This window comes from Harpia harpyja, chromosome 1 (genome assembly GCF_026419915.1).
Source record: "Harpia harpyja isolate bHarHar1 chromosome 1, bHarHar1 primary haplotype, whole genome shotgun sequence".
NCBI classification, from domain to species: Eukaryota; Metazoa; Chordata; class Aves; order Accipitriformes; family Accipitridae; genus Harpia; species Harpia harpyja.
In genome coordinates, this window is record NC_068940.1 from 59763232 (window position 1) to 59790146 (window position 26915).

Here is a 26915-nt window from a genome sequence, read left to right on the forward strand (position 1 = left end):
CCCAACAACAAACCTCTGTGAATTTTCTTCCAGGAGGATGTGTAAAAGAACACTTTGAAAAAAGTTGTTAGACTTTTATACGGTTATTTTATGTGTGCATTTCACTTTGCTGCAGGCAATGGCAGATGAAAAAAAATCAATCCATATTTGTACGGAATGAAAAGATGAAAAGAAAAAAAAAACCCTTCCAAAATAATTAGCTGTGTGGTGTAAGGAATGAAATCATCAAAAATACTTGACCTGTTCCCGTGCTGCTGCTGAGCCCTTAAGATACACAAACACATTAAGAAAAATGATTAGGAAGGTTTATTTCAGGGAACAGGCTGCTCTTGTTCTGGACACTGGTGAATGCTAGCCTTTTTCTGAAGCCTGGAACCTCCCCAGTTCTAATTTAGGGGTGAGTGCTTTAAAATGCAAGTGAAGCCAAAAATAACATAGCAAGGCATTTCTTTAGAAAAAGATTAAGTGGGTGAACCATTTGTTCAGCAATGGATTCAAATGTGGCTACAATGGCTACAATGGCCACAACTGAAAAGTTTTATGTATCTATATCTGCATCTATGGCATGTTTGTATATCTATATATAAAAAGAGAAATAGACAAATATAAACATGTATATGCTCGTTTGCATTTGTATGAATATATATTCATATGTACATACACGGTAAACATGGTTAATCTTGCATCCCTTCCAAAAGGCTGAATGCTCCTGTTAAGTCTCTAGAAGATGCAGAAAGGAAATGTAGATGCAATTGGTATGGTTGAAAGATACTTGAAAAATACTTTATTTAAAATGGGAGCACTTCTGAATGGCTTAAACATACAGCCTTACCATGACAGTGCATTAACAGTGGCCAATTCCAGCAGGAAAGATTAATATTACTTATAAAAATCCTGGTGTAGAATGTTTGTTGTACTGCCAACAACACTGTATAGGAGGTGATTTTTTGGTCCCTGGCAATGATTTTTGCACAACGTACTGAGTAATCATTGTCTACAATGCACTTTTTTCCACCATAAAACCTGTAGAAGGAGTGATACGGCCCTCATTTTTCCTCTAGCTTCTAAGGAGAACTCTAAAATATATACCTCATGCCAGCAGTCCATAAACTCCAGTTGTGCTCAGGCACTATGCAACCTGAGGCTACCAAGATCAATAAAATTATTGAACCCACAAATATTTCTACAGCTAGACTTTTGTGGAAAATTTAGAGAAGCATATATATCTGTATGTAGGAAAAATAGACAAAGAGGCCATTGCTGGTAGGAGGAGCAAATTCTGCTGGATTTAGACTGCAAGACAGCCAACACCAGAAATGTGATGTTCATGGTTTGATGCCAGAGCAGTATAAATTCAAGAGATGCAACGCATTTTCAGGAAATGGGTTTAAGGAGGATGGATGACTGGCTCTGGCAATTGCTAATAAGACACAGCATGTTTCCTGCCAAGGTCACTGGTTTTACTCCATTTCATTATCAATTATTAAATATCTCTTCCTCTTATTTATTAGTTTACAAGTTGTTTTCACATGACGGACACCATTTGGTGTCCTATGTGAGGTGAATTGTTGATGACAAATCAGGCTCAAAGCAGAGTGGTATCTGTAACAGGAAAACTGTTGTTACATTGGCAGTAGCTTGCACTCTGTCAGGAGTCTCAAGTGGAAGGACAAGGTCTATGCATGCGTATAGAGCTTGATTTTTTTTTTTTTTTCCTCTCTTGCTGTATGTGCTGTACTGCATCAATGAAAAATATAGGTCTTGATTTTTCTACCAGTCTGATACTTCACATATGCAATAAACTTCCTCCCAGCATGGTAGCAGGGAGTGTACTAGGTGGTCAACAACCAGCTTTCTACTCAGACGTGCTCATGTCCAGGGCCACCTTACCTTATGAAATAAAAATAATGAATTTTAATTTTTCTTCTTCTCCAGAATGGCAGCTTAAATTAGAATTTATGAGATTGAGAGGCAAAGAAGGGATTTGGTCATTTCATAATGGTAAAAAATTAATAAAGAAAAAGGGCAAACTGCTTCAATATTGATATGAAAAACAGGAGCACATTTCAGTTATTTTTTTCTCACAGAATTCCTTGTTTAAAGGAAAGAGTCTCTGAGGTTCATTAACAAAAATACAGGTATTTCTGGCAAGTCAGTCCTCAAACAAATAATTCTCCTTCTTCAGAACAGATATGGGATATTCTTCATGTTGCCAAAAAAAAAAAGAAAAAAGATTAAATATTACTGAGAGGATGTAAGAGAGCAGAAAATTCAAAGCACAATCATAGGTGGTGTGAATCTCCCTAAAGAACATGCTGAAACTCTGAGGCAGTGAATAGTTATCTGCTTGGCGGGAGCGGGGGGGGGGGGGGGGGGGTGTTAGATGGGATGAGGTTTTGGATCCAGCTGTGCTCATGGATGATATTTCTGTGTTCAGCCTTTTCCTCATTCCTTTCTTTTTGCGCCTTTGCCATTGGAGTGGCTTGTGTGATTGCTCTTCAACCTGTTTCAGTCATAGAGACAGGGGTTAGCTTAAAAAATTGGAATACTAGGTGTTTGTTGAGGTTGTCCCAACTGAAATGAGTTAGTGAATGAGAAGAAGAGAGTATCTGCTGGAAGACCTGAAGAGTCAGTCATCTTTGGCAGTTGGGAATAGGGATGAGAAATGGGCGTAGCAGCCGACTTTACTGTTGCAGATGTTTGCAGAGCACATTTGCCTACACCAAGAGAAAACTATTATTATCTTCTGAAACTTGTTGCCTAGCTGATCTGGATATCAGGGTGTTGGGAAAGACTGTAAATTGCATCTGCCAGCTATTTTCATAGTCTTCGACTCCATTCAGGTTGTGCTGTAAACATCAAAGGCAAAGGAAAGCAGTGGCTGAAACACTGAAATGCCTGAAGGAAAATCACTAGGACTGACCAAGAAAATGGGAAAAAATGCATGTTGATTATCAGGACTATACTTAAAAATTACCTTACCAGCTCATGAAAGAAAAGGTCTCCAGGACTGTATTTTAACCAGTTAGCTGTATTCCTTAGCTAAGCCCTCTATTTCATCAGATTTTCCGTTTTGGTGACTGGAAGGTCAGCTCCGCAGTGCTTGCCAGGTCCGCAGTGTCGGAGGTTGCGCAATGAGTTGGCTTCCCTATTCGTATCTCCCATACTGGCATACTGAAGTATCTTACCCTTCAAGAGCTAGGCACCACGTGCTCCAGGTCCCTGCATGGCAGGGCTCCTATTCCAGCCACAGGGTTTATACCAGACAGCTTGTGAGGACACACCCCCAGTGCAGAGAGCTGCCTGTAAGGTTGGTGTGGGCTTCATTTAGCCTTGCAGTACATTTGGCTTGCACAGTGCTCTGTGGTGGGGCATGTGTTCTCCTCTTTGGATGGGTGGGTTCGGGAGAGAGCAGTAAGCCTCGCTGCCAAGCATGATCAACCTTTATTCTGATAAATTGAACTGGATATAGACTTTTCTGGCCTCCTCTAACCCATTTTACTGCACAGGTGCTGAAGGCAGTGAGCTTCAGAGCTTCTTTGAAAGCAGATGAGCATTAGAAGAAGAGGAAAGCATTGAAAAGAAATGTCCAAATCCCGTCCAGTTCTGGAACCAACACTCAAGCAGCTAAACAACAAAGCTACTTCATGTAAACCTATAATCTCGTACACTTGAACATCTCCCCCCCCGGTTTAAATAGGCTGCTTCCAGTGTGCAAAATCTTGCTGACAGTGGCGAACAAAAATGGCCTCAAACCTGCTGCAGATTTTGTTAAATTAATGAATGGAAAGAAGTGTTTATTTCTCTCCTGTGTTCACAAGTAGTCTATTTTTCTGATTTAAACCCTGAGCCAGAAAAATAGACTTTCTAATACAAAACCTCATGAACAGTTTCTATTGGGAGGCTATTTTCCTCTCCCCCTTCCTTTTAATCACCTTCCCAGTGCAACAGGAATGGAATGCTTTTTTCAGCTAGAGTTTTTTTTCATCCTAAATTACAATATAACTGCTGTATTGGAAATGGAAGTGACAGACTGCTTTCTTTTAAAGACAGTACCTCTCCACAGTAAGGAACAGTTTTAAAGGAAGCCAAGGCCTACCTACCTGTTGTGCTGGGGAAAGAGTTGTGCCCATTTATTGTAATTTAAATGCACCCCTGCAACATTTACTTCTCTGAAGAAGTTAGCAGTGAGCTTTGTGAAAGGAAGGATGTGAGGCTAGACAGCCGACTGGTCCTTGGTGGTATGCGTGTTCTGAGGCATCGGTGGCTGGTCTTGTTAATCACATGAAAAATACGAAGAGCTGTGAGCACCAGGACTAATGAAATCTGGTTTCCTAGGATGCGCATCTCTTAGTCGCTCGTGAGCTCAGTGTGATATTTTTTGCTGTAGCTGGGGATTTTAGAAGGACTTTCTACTTGTCCCATGTTGATTCTCTGGTGTTGAGTAAGGGTTGAGCTGACTGCAGCCTATTTCTCACCTGGGAATCTAATCTGCCTCTTTCTTCTCTAGGCTATTTTCATTAAACCTGTAGTTATCTGTGAGGTTTCTTCTCTTCTGTCAGGTTAGTTTGAAACTGGCCAATGTTTTAAAGCATTGAGGTTAAAATTATATGAAATCTAAGTAGATAAAGCAAGCATCCAGTGGGTTGTTTCTTTATGATACCAATCTAACATGGCTATGTGAACATTTAAATACATGCAGAACTGATTACTTACTTGAGACATGATTGGACTAGGCTGGAGATGCTGGCTTTGCATATAGGCACATACAGTGTTACATATTACAGAATTACATATAATTAAAATAGAAAAAATCAAGCTGTGCACAATCAAAAAATAACTATGACATGTGACTCATTGAAAAGGGACATTACCTTCCTGCCCTCTAAAAACTATGAATGATTACATATCAAAGAGGATTTAAATTAGTTTTAGGAAAATTATTTCTATTACTCCAGTAAAATAGTCTTAGGCTCAACATTTATCTTTTAAAAAATGTTAACTTGTTTAGAATGGTCAGGTTTCAATTTTAGTGTGAAATTCAAGCCATTTTCCAGACATAAATGTAACTTGTCATATTCTCATCTTCAGTTGATGTCTGGGGCCACAGGACCCGCTTTTGATATCACACCTTTAACCACAGCAGAAGAAAGAACGTTATAAATAATACAGACTCCTCACAAGCTTGATGTACAGTGAGTGTATGCTCAGCTGATAGCAAGCAATTGATAGGCTTTTATTACTGTGTACGGCTGTTCTAACACATCTTAGGAAGAGAAATATTCTGTCAGTTGTGCCTTTTTTCTTGTTTTTTTTTTTTTTAACAAATGACTGCGAGTTTTGTCTTTTCCTTTCTCAGATGTGGTCTTTGGTCTTTATTATGTATTACCTGTTGAGTAATTTCTTTGAAGATATCATGACCTATAAAGTGCATATGCCCATGTGGATTTTTGATCCCTGCTCTTTGTGTTCCTTACTCTGGATGTGTAGACCACCTGGTGAGTTTTGATCCCCAGACTAGCTGATAAGTCTTAGAGTCAGGTTGCTGATGCACGTGCTTGGGATTAGGTATACCACAGGCACAAAATGGTGCTGCTTTAAGTTCTCCATATTAGTGGTCAGTATGCGAATTTGTTAGGGCACCTTCAGAAGGAAGGATCTTAAATGCAGTGGACCAATAGAGAGCATTTAAAAAATATTTAACGGCTCACACTCTTGCATTTATCCTGTTTCCCCCAATGTTACCCCCCAGACTATCTTCAGTAGCAAGTGCTTCTGGCAGCCATCTGCCGAGTCAGAAACAATAACTGTATTGACTTTAGAAGGAATATGCACATACGTTTCTTGTTGAGATACAGTCCCCTCTGAGTTGTTTGTGTTTCAAAAATAATAAAGGACATATCAAGATTTACTGATGGATGAACTAGAAAAAGTGATAAATATGAGTATCGATTCACAAATGCCTAGGGTAGGTCCAATCCTATGAAGACTTACACGTCACTAAATGTATCTATGAAGGTAGCATCAAAACATCAATAACACTAGTAGGGCAAATAAAGTTACCTACATTATGCACTTGCAAGATCAGTCCCTATAGTTTCCACAACTAGTAACTCAAAATAGCTGTTGCTATTCAAGAAATAACCGCTGCTCTTCAGGTAGCTTAACCTGGATGACTTAAGGGGTAATTTTGGGGATAGTTTCATGCTCCTCTGTTTAAGAACACATAATTGAACTGAAAAGGTCAAAAGGACAGAGACAAGATGGTAAAAAACACCAGAGTGCCTTCTTTTCAAAAAGAAATTAAAGGATCCTCATAGCTTTGTCTTCTTTTCATTTCAGTTGGTCGTTAAAAGACAATTTTATACATTTTCGAGAAAAGGTATCAACAGTTCATGAGAACATGAGATGTTTAAAATTAATAGCATTAAAAACTAGAAGGAATGACTGAATGTCAGCACAAGTTCTTCAATGAATTGAAAACAAAAATGTGGGCAGGCAGAAGTTACCCACTGCAGCCAGAGAGTCCACGGCTCCTGGGGCAATCCTGGCTCCCCTGGGATCAATTGCAAATTGCCATGCAATTCAGATGTGTGCAGTGTCACCATCTTACTCGCTCTCTAAGACCTTCAGCATCCTGGGACCATTTGAGGGACTATTCTGGGACCATTACTGAGAGAGAACATACAAGGAGGGAGATTTTCCTGTTGATGGTACTGGTGGATAGACTGGATGGGGCATGGATTTTTGTTAATTGAAAGCCAGGAGCTCATTACCTGAACACCAGCAGTATGTGATGTCTGAAAAGAAGGAAGCGAGTCCAGACCTGACAAGTTTGTTGATGTTGTGCCGGTGGGGGCTGTGCCACAATTTTAAGCTGCTGCTCCACAAAAACAGAATCTCATGTTCTAGTTCTGGCCCACTCATATAGTCCCTAGCACAGTTTTAGTACTGCCAAAGCCATTTTTTACTGCCCTTTGAGCTTGTGTGTGTGTTTGCAGCCTGAACCAAGACCTACCCACACTGAGTGTGCACATGATCACACACGCAGCTCTTCGGCTGCGAATTGTTTTGACACGAGGCCAGTGATCATGCAATGATACAAGAAGTTCAGTGTCCTTATGAACACAATAAAGTGAAAGACTCATTATTACATGAGCTGCTACATGCCTTCCCTGCAGCTGCTTTGGGGGATTAGACAAGGCTGCTGCTGGCATTTCAGAAGAAATCAAGGCAATTGGGGTCTGGATTAAAAAACACAGTCACTGTTGGTGAGCTACCAGGTGACTCTCTGCTCAGTCCTGACCACTGTTGTCCATAATGTGGCGAAACGCAACAGTAAAGGACTGTGAACGAGATTAAAAACCAAACCTACAGGTCTGTAGAGCAGAGGGAGAGAGAAGGAAAAAACCTTCCAACTTTAATTCTCAATTATTTTCAAGAACATCATGATCTCGTATGGGAGTGACTCATATTAAATCTGAATTCTCAGACTGAAAAACAACCCCAAGAGAACCTTCCCTCTTGATAAGTCTGTTTTGCTTCCTCAGTGCTTGTTTAATTGAAGTTTAAGTCAGTAGAAGAGAATCTTTGCTTACCAAAGCCCTGCTAATACTCCTGAGTTTTTCTCCCAGATACACATTTAGACTGGGTAGTAAAGCAGCTGCACAGGGGAATAGGCCATATAAAAACATGTCTTCTACAGCTTCTGTGTAGTTCTCTGATCTTAGTGCCAGCTTTCCTCCCATCACACCTGTCTTAAGGGAAGGGCGGGGCACAGAGTGAGTTTATAATTTATCATGAATATTGCAAATACATTCTTTTTTGCTAGAAGTACAAAAGAGAGGCTGTGGAAAGAACTGTGCTTCTAAAGCTCTTTGTCCTTAATGTTGCACTTAGGAAGCTTTGAAGTACTGTCATAGCCAAGCTCTAGAAATTTGATTTTTAAGCAGGCAGTAAGGGGTGCGAAGTCTTATAGTCAGCTTTCAGCAGCTTGAAGGTAGGATCTATTTTGAGCTTTCAGTGATCAATGGGAACATAACTGATTCAATTTGCAAAGTCACTATTTCTTGCAACAAAATAGATCCAGGTTATTTAAATAATGGCTAGGTAGGGTCATGTGCCTGTGAGGCAGCTAAAATACCTATAGTATGATCCAAAGAGAAAGTTTTGCATTTTTAAATAGGGTAGGGGGAAAAAGCCTCTAACCAGTGTTTTCTTGTCACTTTATCACTACTGAATGAAAAGATACATGTTCGGATTTTAGTTGATATGCAAGCACAAAGGGTCATTCTCCACATCCTTGTATCATGTAAGTAGATGAATTATGTGGGTTTGAAGTATGGCTGTTAGACCATGGTGTGGCAACATGATGCCTAGAGGAGCTGGTGTAATTTTGATACCCCCATAGGTCTGTAGCATGCTAGGCTGTCCTTATCCATACCATAAGAGGTATGCTGCGGAGCAGGTATTTACCAGTGGGTAGATGTAATGACTACTCAGTCCTAAGGCATCCCTCTTGGGGATGAATGGTGTTGGTACTCCCTCTGTGTAGGTGGTGTGTGGAAACCTGTGGTCACTATTTTTGAAATGAAGCAGGCACATGATGGTTTAGCCCATGATACAAAGAAATGGCAGTGTAGGTAGTACTAAGATATGGCTTCAAATCATCATGGTACCCCAGTGTCTTCTTTCTTGTTCTTGGCTTTTGTTTACCTTTGGATTCAGCTGCTTTTGTTTCAGACCAAAGGAGGATTTGGGCATTTAAAAGCTTATCTACTTTTTCCACATATACTTGTTGGTCTAACAAAAGGCTATACCTCTATCAACTTTGCCCTGCTTATGATGCCTGGATCATCATGTCTACAAGAAAGTTACCTTTTTCCTCTATCTTTCTTATGTATCCCATAAAATGCAGAAAAAACACATGGAAAAGGGAAATTCCAATCTGGAAAAATTCAGGATAAATAAATATCCCAGGTACTCCCTGTATTTTCTATGCAAATAAATATTTTGGTTTTGGTTTTGATTATTTAACACATGGTATTGGAAATGTAAAACAATATTTTACAAAATCAAAGGAAACAGGCTTTGCAAAAGTTTTGTTCCCAAGTCTCAAACACAATGTTCTAATATTGTCAGAGCTTTTTTTCTAGGCTGTTTTTTCCAAAACAACTTTATAATACAACTAATTCATTTCTCAAAAACCTGTTGATTTTTCAGAATCATGTATTTAGACTGAACACAATATGACTCAGTGCAAGTTGCCCAAAACCCAGGTATTTCTGCTACCTAATATCATAATTACAGAAAGAAATGAGGAATGAACCTCATGAGCTCTGCAAAAATGTGAGAAATCATTTGAAAGGCTGACCCAATCTTGTTACCATACTCCCCCTCCATCACTTACCAGGGCTTTGTTATGGGAGCTGTGAAAGCACTGGGAGATTCGCCGTTTCTGGCCTTCATGTCCATCTGTGCTTTGCTCCGCTTGGCCTGGGGGGATAATACACACTCACCTGAGTGATTCCACGATATCCCTGAGGCAGATCCTCTGCTCTGCATATCTGTAGAGAAAATAAGACATCACCAGTGTACATGCCCACTCTGGATACAGAAACAGCATTTAGTTTTGCAGATAAAGTGATGCTCCACAGTGCAAAAGGATTTTCTTTCTTCCTTGCTTTCGAGCATTTAACTATTTTTGTATTGAACTGATGTGAAATTACAAGAGCTCTGGTCATGTGAATAATGCATGAGATTTAAGACAAACACATGAAAGGAGCTTATTTTTCATGTCAAACAATTCTTTATTTTTTATGGTACAAATTAAAAGTGACAGATCTGAAGCTGTTAAGAAATACACAAAGTGCAGCTTTACTGACCATACAGATATTGCTCTAGATTAAGTACAGTTTTTGTCAGTTTTTTTTGTTTTTTTATTTTTTTCATGTTAAGCAACCTGTGCAGATAAATCAGCTTTGGTTTCAAAGTCAGAGTAGTAAGGAGCTTTTAAATATCCAGTTTGGTTTCTTGGTCACAAGTCCACCACATCAACTCCTTTTTTAATTATTCTTATTTTTTAACAACACAATACAGTCCATTTTGTACTGCCATCTTTCCCGCTGCATGCTCCATGCATGGAAAAACAGATCTCTTTGCAGTGCTTCATAAGTGACCCTGGTGACCATTCTGTAGATTATAGCACATAGGACAAAAAAAAATAATAATACTAATAATAATAATAATAATTAATAATAATAATATCACTTTTTAACAATAAATAAACAAATGTGCCCCACATAATCTCAAGTTGGAAACAAGCAAACCACATGACAAAAAGCTCATTACAAAATGTTTTCCAAACAGATTTTACAGTCAAACATTGACATGGAAATCAATTTCCTCTCTTATCTTCTTATTTGAATGTTGGTCAATAACTGGGTACAAGTAGAGTGCTGAGGTAAAACACTGATGAACAGTTTTATTTTTGTATTTATTTTTTTTTTAATAGTAACAGTTTAGTATTGCGAGATTGTCAGCAACATTTAGCCATATCTATACAATGTGCATATACCTACATACATTGAGCTTTGGTCCAGCATTGAGAAGACGAGCAAAGGCATTTTACATATTTCTTTTTGGTTATAGCTTGAGTTCTTTGATACGCCTCTACTTGTTCCTTCCTAGCTCCTTTTTGCTTTCTTGTTCTCTCTTTTTTATTTTCTTTACCTTTTTTTTTTTTTTTTTTTTTTTTTGTGGTAATAACGTAAAGAAAGTGGAACCATTTGAATGCATTTGATTTCTTCAACTGTCCAAAATAGCTTTTTAGTGAAAAACATAAAAAGACAAAATCAGAACAGCAAGTGAACCCTTGGTTCGTTATTCAAATAATACTTTTTTATATATATATATATATATATATTTAAAAAAATTCAATGATCAATAAATTGGAAAACTATTAAACCTTCACATATGACTGAAGAGACTTTTGTTTCATTTGCTGGTAGCAATCTATCTTTTAGTCACATGCAAAATTAAAAGGTATTCAAATGTAATCAATACATGAAAATTGTTTACAAATGGAAACCAGAAATGTTGCCAGTAACAAAATAAAACAAAATATTTATGGCCCCCTAAAGATGTATGACTCACACGTAATTTATCTTCCTAAGAATCTGTTCAGGCACCATTTATGCCTCATAGCAAAAATTTGTTTATAAAAAAATTAATATAAGAAGCATTACAACACTTTATAAATAATTTACAAAACATAATACAAAATTAGAAAACTGTAAAAAAAATCACTGCACATGAATGGTTTTAAGACTGTGGGATGAACATCATTTTTTTCTTCCAAGCTGGCAATTTATATTTATTTTACATTTTCACTGTCCTAGTTATATCCTTCTGATATGTACTTTGGAACAGAAAGAGCTTATATAACTGGTGCCAGCATATTTTTAAACATTTAGTATCTTTCATACACTGTTTAGTTAACTTTTCTTCTTGGGGGATTTTTCTTCACAAAATTTAGAGCAGTCCCTGGGAGAATTGGTAATTTAGTTTTTAGGCAAAGAATCGTTGATGGTTTTGTTCCCAGGCTGTTGATGATGGGGCTGGAGTGTGTGTGTTTGTGTGTGTGCATATGGTCTCAAGGGTGGCTGAACAGGTAATCGTGTATGTGGCCTTAATGACTGGACAATTAGCAGCGTACTGGAGACATGGGTAGGACTTCAGGAGTGTCCACTTCCACATATGATCTTTCCTGCTTCCCTGTTGGCTTCTGGGTGGTCTCCTGATCGTTACACAAATTGAATTGTGGCTACAAGTTGAGGGCTGTTTGGTATAGATAACACAGATATATGCAGATATAGGTATCTATGGATGGAGAGGGAAAAAGAAAACCCAGAGGGGCAGATGTTGCTGTGAGACTCTCTTTACTTCACATGCTCAGCTTGGATAAACCATCTTTTTTGTCCCTCACAATTTGCCTGTGGTTACTGAGGTGTTTTTTCCCCCGGCAGATATTTATATAGAAACAGTCGGAAAAGAGTCAATAACAATTCTCACTCTCCTCCTCATAAAAGCAATACTGAAAATATCCCTAAACATACCCTGCTGAAGCTTAAAGCCTAAAATGCATTTGCTGGACGTAAGCCCAGCTTGGAGTACTGGATCCTCAGTGCTCTCCAACCCTGACCTTTGAGAGAGCTCACATTTAGAGGCAGTTTCTGGCACAGATGATGGTCTCTGAAGCCTTAAAACTCCACCAACCACGCAGCAAATACCCCATTCTACAAGGCAAATCCCATTAATAAAATAGTGAGGGCCAGATTCAAAGCGTAGTGAAATTAATGGAAGTCCCTTTCTTTCCCTAAATTTTGGATACAGCCTGGAGTTCTTGAAAACTCTGTAAGAGAGGTGTTATTTGAAGATTCCAGCACTTCGGGAACCTCCTTCAACGTCCTGGGTAGACCAGCAAAAATCCAGTGCAACCATCCTGAGGTGAGTGAATGCAATCAGGAGCTATACCAGCAGCATTTTACTCTACCACCTCTACAGTGAGCTGAATGAAATCCCCAATGTTATCTTTTGGAAAGTCCTGATCAAGATTCAGCTTCTGCCCTAATAGTGGGCTGAACCCCAAAGGCTGGAGCAGAACTCAGCAGAAGATGAAAATCGCAGGTGACCTTCACGGGTCAGCCCAGGCCGCACTGAGAACCTGCAACACCCTTCTCTCCCTCTGAGCCTTGGTATACTCATAGGTCCAATGATTGGAGTATTTTAGAAGATGCTTGTCCAATCAAAAGGGAAGCCACAGAGCTAAGTTGTCTTTAAAGGGAAATCAATTCACTTGAAATATATTGCAGGTGACCCACCTTACTATTCCCAAAGGGTTTCCCTAAATCCTGATTGCTTAGTCTAGCCAGCAGTCACAGCAAACACCTGCAGAAACACATCCTCCTGCTGAAGACGTCAAAAGGGCAAGCATCAGTATCAGGATGACATAAAAAAAAAGCAGAAGGAACAAAGCACTACCATTGAAACAGTCCACAGTGACGTAACGATCAAAATATCCTCATCACTTCTTGGCCTGTCCGTTTGTTTTCATCAGAATCTCAAGAAATTTCTTTGGCTAGCAGGCTTTGGAGAGAAATTGCTTCAAACAGAACGATAATATAGATGCAGTACTGAACCAAGTGTGCAGTTTATATTTATACTACAAAATGAGTTTTGGTAACCTCTCCAGGTTCATGGCCAAAGGACAGAGAAATCCCAAGCTACACATTCGACAATAAGCACAATGTTCAGCGTGGGCTGACAGTTCAACAGACATAATCCTAATTCTTCTTTGTCCTCTATTGCATTTCAGCATATCAATATAAAAGTGTTCAGATTTCACTTTTCTTTTTAAAAATATGCAAACAGTACTGGGTTATGTGGGTTTGGGGAAGGGGTGGAGAATGAGCTGGAAGTGGGGAGGCAGCAAAAAGAACCAGGGGAAAAAAAAAAAAAAAAAAAGAAACGCAAACCAAGACATATACCCTTAGAAGAGAAATACCAAACCCCGCAAATCACAATAAAAATAAATTATTTTTGGCACCCAAACACTTGGAGATTGCAAAGCTGTTGACTAAAAGAAAAGAAAAGGAGGTGACCACTATGGAATGGCTTAAACACCTGTTTGTACACACCTGCAGGGGGTGGGAACAAGGATGAGAGAAATTAATCCTGTTGTTTTCCTCTTTGCAAAATACAAATGTAAAAATTTGTAACACAATTTTACACTCATAAAAGAGTAGACTAACAATCTAGTTTGCAATGCCATGTTTCTGACTTTGGTTAATAGTTTTCATAGTGAATCAGCACTTGATACCTGAAAGGCTACAATCACTCCTCCAGGTGGCAGGCTTGTATTCTCTTTTAAACAGATAAAAGTGGTTTTTTTCTTTTTTTTCTGTTTTTGTTTTGTTTTGTTTTGTTTTGTTTTTCCTTAAAATGTGTTCACATTTTCATAATATACAGAAAAAAAGTAAGCAGTTATTTGGTTTACTTTAAGTCCATTTTAAAAAACTGGCTTTTTCTTTTTTTGGGGAACTAATTCTACGACACACACACACACTAAGTGTTGTGTATTTTTTTGTTTTGTTTTTTAAATAGGAAAACCCACGGACATTTATAAACTGTTCTGTCCTTCTTGTAGTTTTCTCAGTCTTTTACTTACAAGGGTGATGAACAGGTATTTTCACAGAGTTCAAATGGTTACGTTTCTGTTGGTGCGGGTTTTTTTGTGTGTGGTTTTGTTTTGTTTTGTTTTTAGGAGTTTTCTTCCAGAGAGTCTGTTAAGGGCTCCATAGGAACTGCCGTCGCAGGCTCGTGTTGTTTCAAACGTTTAATTGTGTTCTTCAGTGCTTGCCTCTTATTGCAGAACCAAACTCTAACTACTTCCCGGTCATAGTTCAGTTTCTCTGCAATCTCTGTCATTTCTTGCCCAGAGGGGTGCGTGTTCTTCTCAAAGTGGGCATTCAAGATTTCAAGGGCTTGTGGCGTGAATGAGGTACGCCTCTTGCGCTTTTTAGATGGTTCGCTTCCAATAAACTCGGTAAGGTTCTGCATACCTGCTCGATGGCGGGCCTCAGCCTCAGCCATCCACCGCTCAAGCACCGGCTTTATCTTCTGGGCACTTTTAGGGGTGATGTCCAGCTTTTCAAACCTGGCAGGATACAAAAGGCCAGGGTTCAGTTTGGCTGTCAGACTGCTAGCTATAGTGTTCTCTTGGGCTTCCTGTGGTAGGAAAAAGTGGCTTCTCAGGATGGTGTGTCTGAGGGAAAATTGAGAAAGAAGAGTCTTACACTGATGCTCTGCCAGGGTGGGACTTCCTGCCTGCCTGACTAATTGACTGGCAGAGATAATTTACAATGGATTATGAAAACTATCAGATAGGTATATCTATAAATATATATATAGCTAGATATTTAAGCTAACACAAAACGAGCACTACAACAAAATTCTAAAAGTACACTAAATAATACAGGTTATGAGTCACGTTTTTGTATTTCTGACGATCTTCAAAATCCTTAAGGCTAAGTCTAATTACAGGAAATGACATCAAAAGCAATTGCTCTTTATCATCTCGTCTTTGTGATTAGTCCTTTTGTTTCCCCTCCCATCCCATGTTGTCCAAACACCACAGCTTTAATAATACAAGCCAATGGCAGTTACTAGCCTCTGAATATCAGGTTTCCTCTCCTTTCATTTTTCAGCAATTTTCACTGTTTGCAAGTTAACGCTATATCCCTTTTCTGGGTTGGAAAAAGATTCCCATAGCTACGGTGGTGTTCAGCTGAAACAGCTGGACACTTTGCAATTATCTTGACTGCCCCCACAATGTGCAAAGAAAGACTCATGTTTTCCAGATGAAACCCAGCATAATAGTCTACTAATATGCTGTGGCACCAAGCTGGGTTTATTGTGGGATTTCTGCAAACTGTACCAGAATGATATCATTTCCTGTAAATGAGGTCTTCTATATATCATTTTGCCATCAAAATTCTTTTGCCAAACCAGATTTTGCAAGTATTATAAAACATCTGGAAAAGCAGCCACACAAAGCTTTAATCCCTTCAAAAACAAGCAGAAGAGCTGCATTCACATTTCAAGTCTTATAAGTACTTGTTTCTTTCATTTACCGAGTTCATCCTCTCTTGCTACACATTAAAAAAGTCTTAACCCAAGTCCTCTGATGCCACCCATTCATTTTTCCCCACTTCGCCTATGTCCACCCCGCATACTGCAGTATTTAACGTTGTGGAAAGGCAACAATTAAGTGCGCAGCGCTGCTGCACTCCCCAGCCCGCCCGGTGCTGAAGCACCGCCGCTGCCACTAATCATGATGTGCTCTGGAGATGAGACTGACCGAATCAATGCTTTTGTGTGAAGCAACTCGGTGACTGGAGTTGGCAATTTTTAGTGTCTTTATTCAGCACGTGGCAGCTGCAGAAAATATTCCAGCAAGAAACAAAGCATTTCTCACAAACAAAGAATAAGACAAGAAATAATTTCAGATAATAATGCTCCAAAGAATTTGTAACTGGTGCCTGGGATCCTAGTGTGGTATTGACTGCAAGGTGGCCTTCCTTGGGTGTCCAGTGATATTTCAGGCTGAAGTGTATGTTTTAGAACGCATTGTCTCAGGGTAAGTAAATGCTGTTATTTGCACACAGAACATATCAGCAAGGTGGTATATTGCTGATATGACCTGCACAAGCCACCAGGAGACTCTACTTCTGTCTCCAAGTTGGTCATTCAACTTGCTTACCTTACTGTCCCTTCCATTACCCTGGAGTTTGTGCTGAAACTCCTTTGTTACCATTAAAAGAAAAGTTAAACCTACTATTTCTGAGGAACAGCATACTGCCACTGAAGCAGCTTGTCTTGGTGCTTAACAAGAAATGCACAGTCATAGCAGGTTACTACACCCCAAAGTAATATCCCTCGAGGGCGGTCAAAGGAAATAAAAAACCCTATAACCTTGCAAGTATTTGGGACCAGCTTCTGCACCAAGTCCTCATGTTCTGAGCAATTTGCCCCTCTAAGGAGCCCTCTGTAAAAAGTCTCCACATTCTGGGCTTTTGTTAGCCATGCCTGTGCTCCACCTTCATCTTTATTGGGGTTTTCATGATAATCGGCTAGTGGGGAACCCTTTCTCAGTAAAATTCAACCATCCCCAGTGGTTTTCTCAGGTGTGAGGTAGATGGAGGAAAGGAGAAGACAGCAAACAAGACAAAAGCAAAGGAAACTGCAATTTATCACTTTAAAGTATAGTATGTTAAACAGCAACTTAAGACTACAACAAATTGGCAATTGCTAAAAACTCCACCTGTTTCAGGCATTCTTTACCAATTGACCACAGGGAAGAAAAAAAATAATAAAATTAATCCTTAGCAACAGGGAGCAATAGTATTCATAGCATTGGCATTGCTTGTTAGTGTTGATACTGCAGTACATGTTGTTTCGTATAACGATATACAAGTCTTGAAACAAATTTCCCAGCAGTAGTATCCTTGTATAGACTGAATAAAGGTTATTTTCTACAGAGAGGTATCTTATAAGAAGAAACAGTAGGGGAGACCATAGAAGTGAGAGGATCCTATGGAGCTTTTTGTATTTAACAACAATCAATGGGTTTTATGGAAAATCATTGAGCAAAATGTGAGCTGCAAGCTCACTACCCCATACTGATGTTATTTATAACCTTAGTCTTAAACTGCAGGAAAAGTACACTTCCGTTCTATGGGGAATACATTAAAAGTATAAAGAGCAGATAAAAAGACAGAGCATTTCATGGATCACCAAGAACAAAATCCACTTAAATGAGCTTAGAGTTGGTTTCTTGGCTTTCACTGATGGAGAAGGACTATAAGGCATTGCCCAAGAGGAAAAAGCTGTTACCTAAGTGTGTTTGTTACCTCATGCATAAACATGGGATTACTGTAACACACATACATGCATATACAGTGTTTGCTTCTAACTACTTTTTCACTCTGTCAAGACTGTATTATCATTTCTTATGATTAGGGCCGATTTCTGCTTCTGCTTTGCATACATGGGTTGTCTGGTTTTTTAGGAAACATTTGGGTGATAAAAGATGAATAGCTGCTGGTTTGCAAGATAGCAGGAAGGATAATTTTTTCCCTTCTGTGTTGCCTAGGTAAATCATCATTAACATCCTATATGTGAAGTGCTAACCACAGTAATACAGGTTTTAACTTAGCAGGGATGCAGCCATGAAATACTTGTTCAGTAACCCTATCTGTAGAAAATGGCACAGTATGAAGAGGGTCAGCTGGTGCTTATCCAGCATCAGCAGGGTCTCCAGCTCATCTACTGAATTAAGTCTCAATGCCAGGAACATTGTTTCTCGCTTGTTTAAAAAAGGAGGAGGAAAAAAAAAGACTAAAGTTATTTTAGGGGTAGACAATAAAAACATTTTATCTGCCAGATACCAACATTATCGGCTAATTTAAGTCCCAGATTAAATAATACATTCTAAAGACATGAGACTCAAACACAAGCATGCTCCTCGCAATAGGCTGAATAATTATTAAGAACAGAGAGGAGAGAAGAGAGTTTATGATGTGACTTGTTACCTGCAGATGGCAGACTGGCTATAGGCTGGGCCTTCGGTGGCGCTTAGGGCTTGGCCAACTTGAGTCTGTGTCAGGCCAAGGGACAGGCGCCGGATTTTAAAAGCTTTGGCAAATTCTCGGATTTCTTCCAGATTCACCCCATCCACCTCTCCAGTGGCTGTTTGAGGATCTGTTGAAATATTTTTTTAATCAGGTCAGTTCTTCGCGTCACGTATGAGTGGGCTAGGCTTACACCAGCTTTCATTGTCAAGACATTCATGTTCATTTTTTTTAATACTTAGCCCTTTCTCTTCTTCCCCAAACAGGAACAGGCTTGCCTTGGCAGGCGTGTAACAAAGCATGTTCAGATTGCTAAAATGCTAACTAGGTTGCAGTGTTTCCAGGTGCTGGTGAAAGATTTTCAGAGACATACTTTGTTGCTGAACTCCTGAAAATGGCCAACTCACCTCAGAGTGAGGTGATGCCTGGGCTCCCCACCACCATTTGTGCCTTGCAAAATCTTTCCCAGGCTGACAAGTCATGTTCCCTATTTCCCCTTCTTACCACATACAGAAGGAAGGCTGGTGTTAATATATTTCTCTGCAGTCTGCGGGGAGAGCTAACTATACGCACAAACTGGTTGGGTTTTTAATTTGAAATCAAGACTTTCTGCTTTATCTAAAATTAATGATAAATAAGGAGATTCACAAAACTTCCTTTCCTTTTCCACAATACCCAACCCAAACTCCCAGCTAAACATCCAAAATAACACAGCAAACGAACAAGCCCAAAGAAAACACTGCCTTTAAAAACTCCTTAATTTAAAAATCATCTTTTAAAATATGCCCTTCTGAGAAGCAGCCTTTCAAGCTTTTCATTCTGCCTCCCATCAGGTTGATAATCATGGAGCTGCAACATCAGCCATTAGGTTTTGGATGGTAATGCTGCACAATTTTTTACTTTTACATTAGCCCCTCAGAAGATAATGCTTATGATGCTGTGAGAATAAATCTGTCCTTTCTCTCCATAGCAGTTTACTGACACAGAAGCCTTTGTCCCTGAAAGGGCACATAATAAAGCATGTCTGCCACAGGAAAGCTCCTTTGGTGCTGGATAACTCGGTCAATTTAGGACTTATCAGGGGAAATGACACAACAGCTGGAGAATGGAACTTTTTTTCCCCCCAAGCTACTGATCCCTGGCTAAATGAAAGCGTTTGCCAAGTCGGAGACAGCATGGGACTAGGATGGTGGAAGATTTCAAAGTGTTGTGCAATCCTGCATGTAGTGAAGCCATTCTCCCAGCGAGGCATCTCTATTGTTCTTCACCTCATTCCTCAGACTTCTTAGGTGAAAAGTTTGCAGCACAATAACCCATCAATTTCTGTAAATGCAAGCAGTTGTCCAAGGACGGTGCTAGACTACATTACTATTCTGAACCCTAAATGAGAGTGGCTCCTGCTAGTACTGCTGTAGCTAAGGGCTTGTCAGTATTAAAGTAACAAAGCTTTTATTTTCAGGGGTTTATAAACCCGATGTAAAATTCCCTTATGATGGAAATGTCCTATAAAAAATCTTTTAGTCCAATAATAGACAGAGGGAAGAGGTTTTTCTGCTATATAAATTTAGCCTATATTGATTCATAGCTTGAGTGTAAGAAGCACACATAGCAATAGTATTTTAAAAATACTCATGTATGCAGCCAGGGACCACATGAACTATGCATACAGGTAAAGATGCACATAGGCTGAACCTTGTTTTGACAATGCTCCACACTCAGAATCATCCCTCCTGTTGTCAGTGCTGTGCTTGAGCTCACCTGTGCACACATCCATGCACTCATTCAGTATAAAGCTAGGGTGCATATTATTTGCTTTTAAGTAGTCGGTCCTATGACAGGGGCCACTCAGGTTTGTAAAGTAATTGCCTTTAGAGGTGTGAAGTTTTCCTACTTACCCCAAACACAGTCTATCTAGCATAACAGTTCTGATTTTCAGAGACACAGAATGGAGCTGGATGCTTATCTGCCCTTTGGGTCTCTGAAGAGCAACTGATAAATGTACAAAATATCATAAATGATAATGGCCTCAAAGATTCCCTTGAGTAAAATGCACTAAGATGGTGACCTTCCTCAAGTCTTTCCTTCCTTCACTTTAAGGCCTCTGACTAAGGCTATTAGGGATGTGACAAAAGACAATTCAGGTGTTCCCAAAGAACTTTCAGTAGCAAACACTATGGCAACTGACACCTGTAAATCTTCCCCACTCCTGTTAGGAATAAAAAGGGAGGTAAGAAAGCTAAGGGGTTATTTGCTCGCACATGATTATAGAGAAATTCTGCCAAGTTCTGCTGGATCCTTCTGGTATGGCGCTGTTGCAACAGATAATATCATGGAAAGTCCTTTCCTGCTCGGGGGCTTGGATGAGGGAACAATTAGGCTGAGCTCTCCTTGAGATGAGAAAAAAGCCTGTGATGCACTTCAGGAATATGGGAATAGATGGTAATATATAGCAGAGTATCTGTTGAGAAAGAGGATTCATTCTTACATAGGGTCTTCGGGAGGAGGAAAGTACTAACGGAGGTGGACCAGAACACTGAAGCCTTGTATCCCTGAACTCTAGGGAAAATAGCGTGTGTATCAAATCAGAACCACTTCTACTTCAGGTGTGATTCAAAGCCCTTTGAAATCCATAGTAGTCCCTTGATTTCTGTCAGCTCCATAAAATTCAAATAGTACTATGAAGACCACTCTACTGACATCATCATATAACAGCACTGGTCTGTTTTACTCTATTGCCTTTAAAATGCCATCAATACATAATCTTGGACTCTGTGGACTAATACATAGGCATACATAAACATATACAAACAGATAATGGACTTTGTTTTAATAAGTTCTGAGCTCTCTGAACAGTTAAGTATATAGTGCACTTCACGTTTTAGGAAGTGTGGCTTATTGAAGACTGTAAATAAACTGCTGCTTTTTAAATTAAGTGGACATCCTAGTGAAGGCAGCACAGTGCCAACAGGAAAATAAAAAATACCAATCTCATTGAGTGGTTGGGATCTACAGTAACAGCACTTAAAGACTCCCAGTGTACCTTATGGCTTGATAAAAAAAATGGCTGTTGTGTCTATGAAGCTACTGGGTGCTAGAGAAAGGTGAGAGAGGTGTCTGGGACTATTTTAGGCGATATGTGTACATATTCCCCAACAAAAAGGAAGCCAGCTAAAATTCCCCCAGATGTCCTGGTGGATGGTGAAGTTGGACAAGCAGAGTGGAAGGAATAAAATACAGGCTCTCCTTCTGCATCAAAACCCCTTTTTTTCCTACTGAAGGGAATACTACTCCCACTTTTGAATTCTTGTAAAAATCCCGTATGAGTTTGTTGGTGAGTGCAAATATGCTATGATTTTAATAGTTAGAGGAAAGAGTTGCTACAGACAACTCAGTGCACCCTGAAGGAGAAAGCAAATTTCTGTTACACAGAGTTCTACCATGGGAGGGATTACAGGGGATGATTTCCCCAGTTAGACAGGAGGAGAAATAGCTGGCACAGGAAGTCCAATGGAAAGTAAATTGGATAAGAAAGGCGGGACAAAACATTGTTAATGGACTGGAGCTCAGGGGAAAGAAAGAAGAATAATTTGTTTGTGGGAGGCATTTTAATTTTATGGTAACAGATGACAGTAAAATGAATTTGGAAGTAAGAAAGAAACTTCATGGAGACACAAGTCTCAGAGCATGCGGGGAAACCAGTGATTTCCACAAAGAGAACATATGGTGAAAAAGTTAAAGAAATGAGCAGAGGCATGCATCTGAGAAGAGGAAAATGAAATGGAAAAAAGGAAGAATAATGATGTAGAATTGATGAAGAGAAAACAAAGACAACAGAAGAGAATAGAGAGAGGATGAGATGATATGAAGAAATCATACAGAAGGGACAGGAAGAGTAGAGATGAATCTTGCAGTCCTTGCTTAGGCAGAGCTTCTTTTTAAATGTCCTTTCTTTGGAAACAACCATAATTTTTTGTCTTTAAAATAACTAGCACTTGTTGCTGGTGAGGGATGAAGGGGTGAGGATGAGATAAAAAGGAGAAGCTATGAAGAACACAACAACCGGGGGGGCGGGGAGGACAGGAAATAAAAATAAAGGGAAATTTAAAAAAAAGGGAAGAAAATGCACTTTTTTTAAAATTAGGAAACATGTTAAAGAAAAAATGTAAAATCATAAAGAAAATATGACTAGAATGAAAAGTAAAAGGAATAAAAACAAGTAACAAGGAACACTAAAGTTATTTTATTCTTATTCTGATTCTAGATTCTGATCCCTTTCTCATAGTACTGTAGTAATTTCACTGATGTGAAGTGGCCTCTTGTAAAGAGACTTACTTTCTTTACAGTAAGTATGCAGAACCTTGCCCCAAATAATTATTTACTGAGGTTATGTTGCTCTAAGCAATTTGATTAACAGAATAAGGTAGCTGAATATGCCTAGTTTTACATGAACTTTACTATATTTAGCAACAATTTCAGGAATATGGTAAATCTCTACCAAGGTACTTGACTCTAGGGCGTCTCCTGGAGGACTGGACTGCAGCTTTGGAATGAATGAGGAAAAGGAAACAACAATGTTCCTGCCTCAGGAGCGGTAAAGCAATCAAAGAGATGTTCAGGAGGCCACAAGTTGTTTCTTGCTGCCCTCATGCCTATGGATTTCTTTCGGAACCACTGACCCATCGCAGGCCTCATCCCACTAAAAGACTTTGAATGGACTTCAGCAGACGCTATATTTCAATTGTAGGCCTGTTATACAAAGCTCTGCTAGCCAGTGTGGGAGCTGGGACGCTAAGAAGGCTTTGTTCAATTATGGCCATGGGCTTGACAAAGCGGTGCTCCTGCCCTTCAGGGATCTGCACCCAGAAGCTGAATGGATTCTGCAAAGGAGCAAAACAGGGATGACTTTCTATTTATTTCCCTGTGTGCAGTCACAGTTGTATGCAAATGGGGTTTTAGTTACATGAAACAATTTTCAAATTAGTGAAGATCAATTAAGACTATTTGTCTAAAAAGATGGTATTATCAATGACAATGAAAAGCTGTAAAGGATCCTTTTCATGTTTCTTGTAGGCTTTTTCCACATTACTAGAAACCAGCAGGTAGCTCTCTTGTGCCCTGGAACAATGTCACTTATGAGCCAGCTCAAGCAGGCTTATGTGTGCAGTGTTAGCTCCAGTTTGTGGTTGGCTACATGCTCTCATGAATATGCTGGACAGCCATTAAGGATCATCGAGATGACTGTTCTGTCTGTGTGATAACGCTACGTAAATGGCAGAAATGAGTTGATCTGCCCCTCACACTACTCAGTCTGTTGGTCTTGAATAGCTAGGGACTGGATGAAGCTGGAAACGTAAATTTAAAACAATTCCAGAACTTCTTATTCATGTGTAATTGTCATGCTTTTTTACAGGAGATCCCTATCAATAGCCCCTTCCTTTGGAATGGTCTTATGATCTGGGTCCCAGTGAATTAATTCCCAAGAACACCACCTTCCTCGTTCTGATTGTATGAAAAGTATTTTCTTTACTCTCAGTTCCCCACTTGATTTAATGGACCTTTCTTCTTTTTTGAGCAAGGGTGAAGCACCCCAACTATCTTCTCTGGGCCATTTATTATCTCAGGTAGGGTATTGACTATGGCTAAGTTTGCCTGGCATTTGCCATTATAATTCAAATTTCAGGTCAACTGCTTCTGAGAATGAGGCTGATAAAACATGTTGTTCTGCCTAGGTTTAAAAAAAATGTAATAACCTCTTTTCTTTACGAAGTTTCAGTTTCTCTACAACTTGAAGCATGGCCTTGATAGGTGTCAGGGAGATAGTTGTTATGTCAGTAATGGGCTTCTTGCCATCCCAAGCAAACATCTGTCTCCAACGAGTCCAAGCAGGTGAGCCTCCAAAGCTCATACCTACTCAGTAGAGATTTGCTAGACCTCTGTGTGGAGTTTTTGTTAGGATTTTCTCTGTACTGAGGGTGCTTGAGCCTAAGGCTGAAGTAGACAGAAAAGAAGCCCCCTTCCTGTGGTTGTGGCTCTGGCCTGCTTTGGGCCAGGACAGCAATAAAAACAGAGAGACTGACTTGCCTCTCTTCTTGGTGATCATTTTCCACAATCCTCTGATGGCTTCTAGGGAGGGTGAGAGTGGCATCTGCATGATTTGGATGCAGAGCAGGCAAAAATTAATCTTGAGTCTCAAGAAAAAGAAATGATCAAAAGGGAAGAAACCCTGAAGACTACTAAGGAGCAGGGATTTGAGTTTGGAGTGGAGGGAGAGAGGGCCTGTGCAGAGAGTAGTAATCACTGCGGTAGAGGAAAGAAAACAGGGAAAAAGAGGTGGCACTGGTGGTAAAACAAGGTAGAGGAGGACAGAAACTACCTAATAAAAAGGCTGGTAAAAGGGACACAGATGTGGTCTGGGGACAGAGACTGACTGGGAGCTGAAGGGGGACCAAAACGGGAAGAAGACTTGAGGAATGATGGACTGCGGGGAAAGGACTGCAGGGAGAAGGTAAGAGGAACAAAAGCATGGAGGCGAAGGGAGTGCAGATTGTGTGGAGAACAGCATGAGGAAGTAGTGGACTGGAACAAGACAAGTGGTGGAAGGAGTCAAGCCTGAGAGGAACAAATAGAAAGTCTATGTTCATTAGAGTATCTCCCCCTCTTCCCCAAATTGATATTCCTGTGCCTCATACTCCTCTGCTCTCAGCCAAATCCATGAGCACAGCATGTGTCTTACTCCTTTTAGAGCAGGACCAACAAGATGATAACACAGCCTATCAGCTTTTCCATCCGTTCAGCTGACAGAAGATCTCATATTTCCAACTATGAATATAAGCATTATCTCACCATATGACTGACTTACATTACTATTCTGCTTTTGTAACAACCTTGAAATTTATCCCAGCAAAAAATGAAGCTAGAAGAACATCCTTAGAGTTGCACAAATAAACACTCAGAAGCTACAAAATGCTGGAGTTATAGGAGCCCACAATGCAGTGTAGCACAGTCCTTGAGCCCTGGATTACCAGTTCTTTTTCCCCTGACCCCTGCTTTGTCCAGTGCACAGGACGAATTGTGCTTCATTATGGATGAACTGATTGATGTATTGCCGCCTTACTTGTTCAGTGTGTGGCCCCAGACCTCTATTAAAGCTCTTCGCCAAAGACATTTCCTCTTGAGCTCTTCTGTTTTTTAAATCTTAATTTATTTTCTTGTGTCTCTACAAGATGAGGGTCTTCCCCTTCTCATTCACAGAGAAGTGGACAGATATTAAGGGACAAAGCATTTTGGGGTACCCAGTCTAGGTCAAGTAGGAGATGATTTTTTAGACTGTGTCTTTAAATGGTTCTTTATACAGTTCCACAGTGAAAGTGCACTTAAAATTGTAACTGTGAGTACCAGGTTCTTCTGTAAATTAAAGTCCAGAGTCTCAAGCTGGATATTGAAGGACCACTTGTGAAAAATCTGTTTTAAGTGACTTGCCTGCCATTGCACTGGAATTACATGGCAGACAGAAAGCTTCAGCTCCTCAGCCCTCTACTGCCTGAAGCAAGACCATCCTTCACCCTTCTACAGCTCCCTACATCAAATGTTATGCAAACTGGGGAACAGTTTAGGTAGGGACCAGTATCAGGTAGGGAACAAACCCTGGGACAACAGCCCACCTGTTGCATTAGTAATTCTGATGCATCCCTAGAACAATTCCATTGGAAATACACTAAAAGAAGGATGAGAAAAAAAATCATGATTGCGTGATTTTAATCACAAGGTATATCATTATCATAAAACACATGTTCTAAGAGGACTTGCATACAGTTGAACAGCCAACTATTTTTCTAGCACCTCCTAACTTTTGATGGATTTATCCTGTAAACTTAAAAGGGCTTCTTCCATGTTGCTTTTATCGTGTAGTGCACTTATCCACATGGGGAAATTGACTGGAATAACTATTGTGGGGTAGAGTACCTACCCCTCAATAGTTATTCTAGAATATTTTTTTATAAGAATGTCCACAGGGGAGGCTATTCTGGACTAGCCATTGAAAAGTAACTTATTCTGCACTAGCTATTTTACTCAATTTTCCCACATAGACAAGGGGTAACTCTATGTATTTTTAACGTGAAGCCTCTTATTTGTCTCCTTCCTACAAGCTTGTCTACATATAAAAATTTACTGACTGAGCAATAGCAGTATATTTATGTTACTATAATTATATCTGTATCTATATATTTTATGTACTTACAGCTACCAATGCAGATATTTTTATTCCAGAATAAAAGTATTCACACTGGGATTTATACCAGCATAATTTTACCACTATAGCTCTGCTAGTAATTTCCCCATGTAAACAATCTCTGAAATAATCTAACCAAGATTTTTTCACATCTTCCCTTGCATGACAGTTTCTCCAAGCCCTTCATAAGCTTGTATCAGTCATATATTTTACATTACCAATACAGCGTGAGCTACAGTGTTTGTTTACTTGAAATATGTACATAGAGTATCTTTGAACAAGGTCATCCAATACACTCAGATTTTTGCAGTTGTGCAAAAACTGTTAATGCTTCTTATGTACACTTTTAGCTTGTTGTTTTTGCTATGTAAAGACCAAAGTTAATGCTGATAAGGTAATAGCAAAGACTCTGAACTATGTGGTCTGGAAGAAAGGGCTGTTCAGGAGGTGAGCCGTTATAATCCTAGCACTGAAACTCAGTTATTTCACAGCAG

The 26915-nt window shown here is 39.6% G+C and overlaps 1 protein-coding gene across 3 annotated transcripts in view; it reads right to left on the reverse strand.

The window, feature by feature from the left end:
• Window positions 1-14056: 14056 nt before the first annotated feature.
• POU6F2 (POU class 6 homeobox 2) overlaps window positions 14057-26915 on the reverse strand; it is a 320035-nt gene continuing 307176 nt past the window's right edge. For 2 of the 3 annotated variants that reach the window (XM_052796135.1, XM_052796145.1), the window contains exons 9-10: window positions 18153-18321; window positions 14057-14824 (exon numbers count right to left, since the gene is read on the reverse strand). In XM_052796135.1, the coding sequence (XP_052652095.1) occupies window positions 14320-14824; window positions 18153-18321 (674 nt within the window). In that variant the 3' untranslated portion in view covers window positions 14057-14319. The remainder of the gene's footprint in view (window positions 14825-18152; window positions 18322-26915) is intronic. The other variant, XM_052796153.1, reaches the window with a different exon arrangement.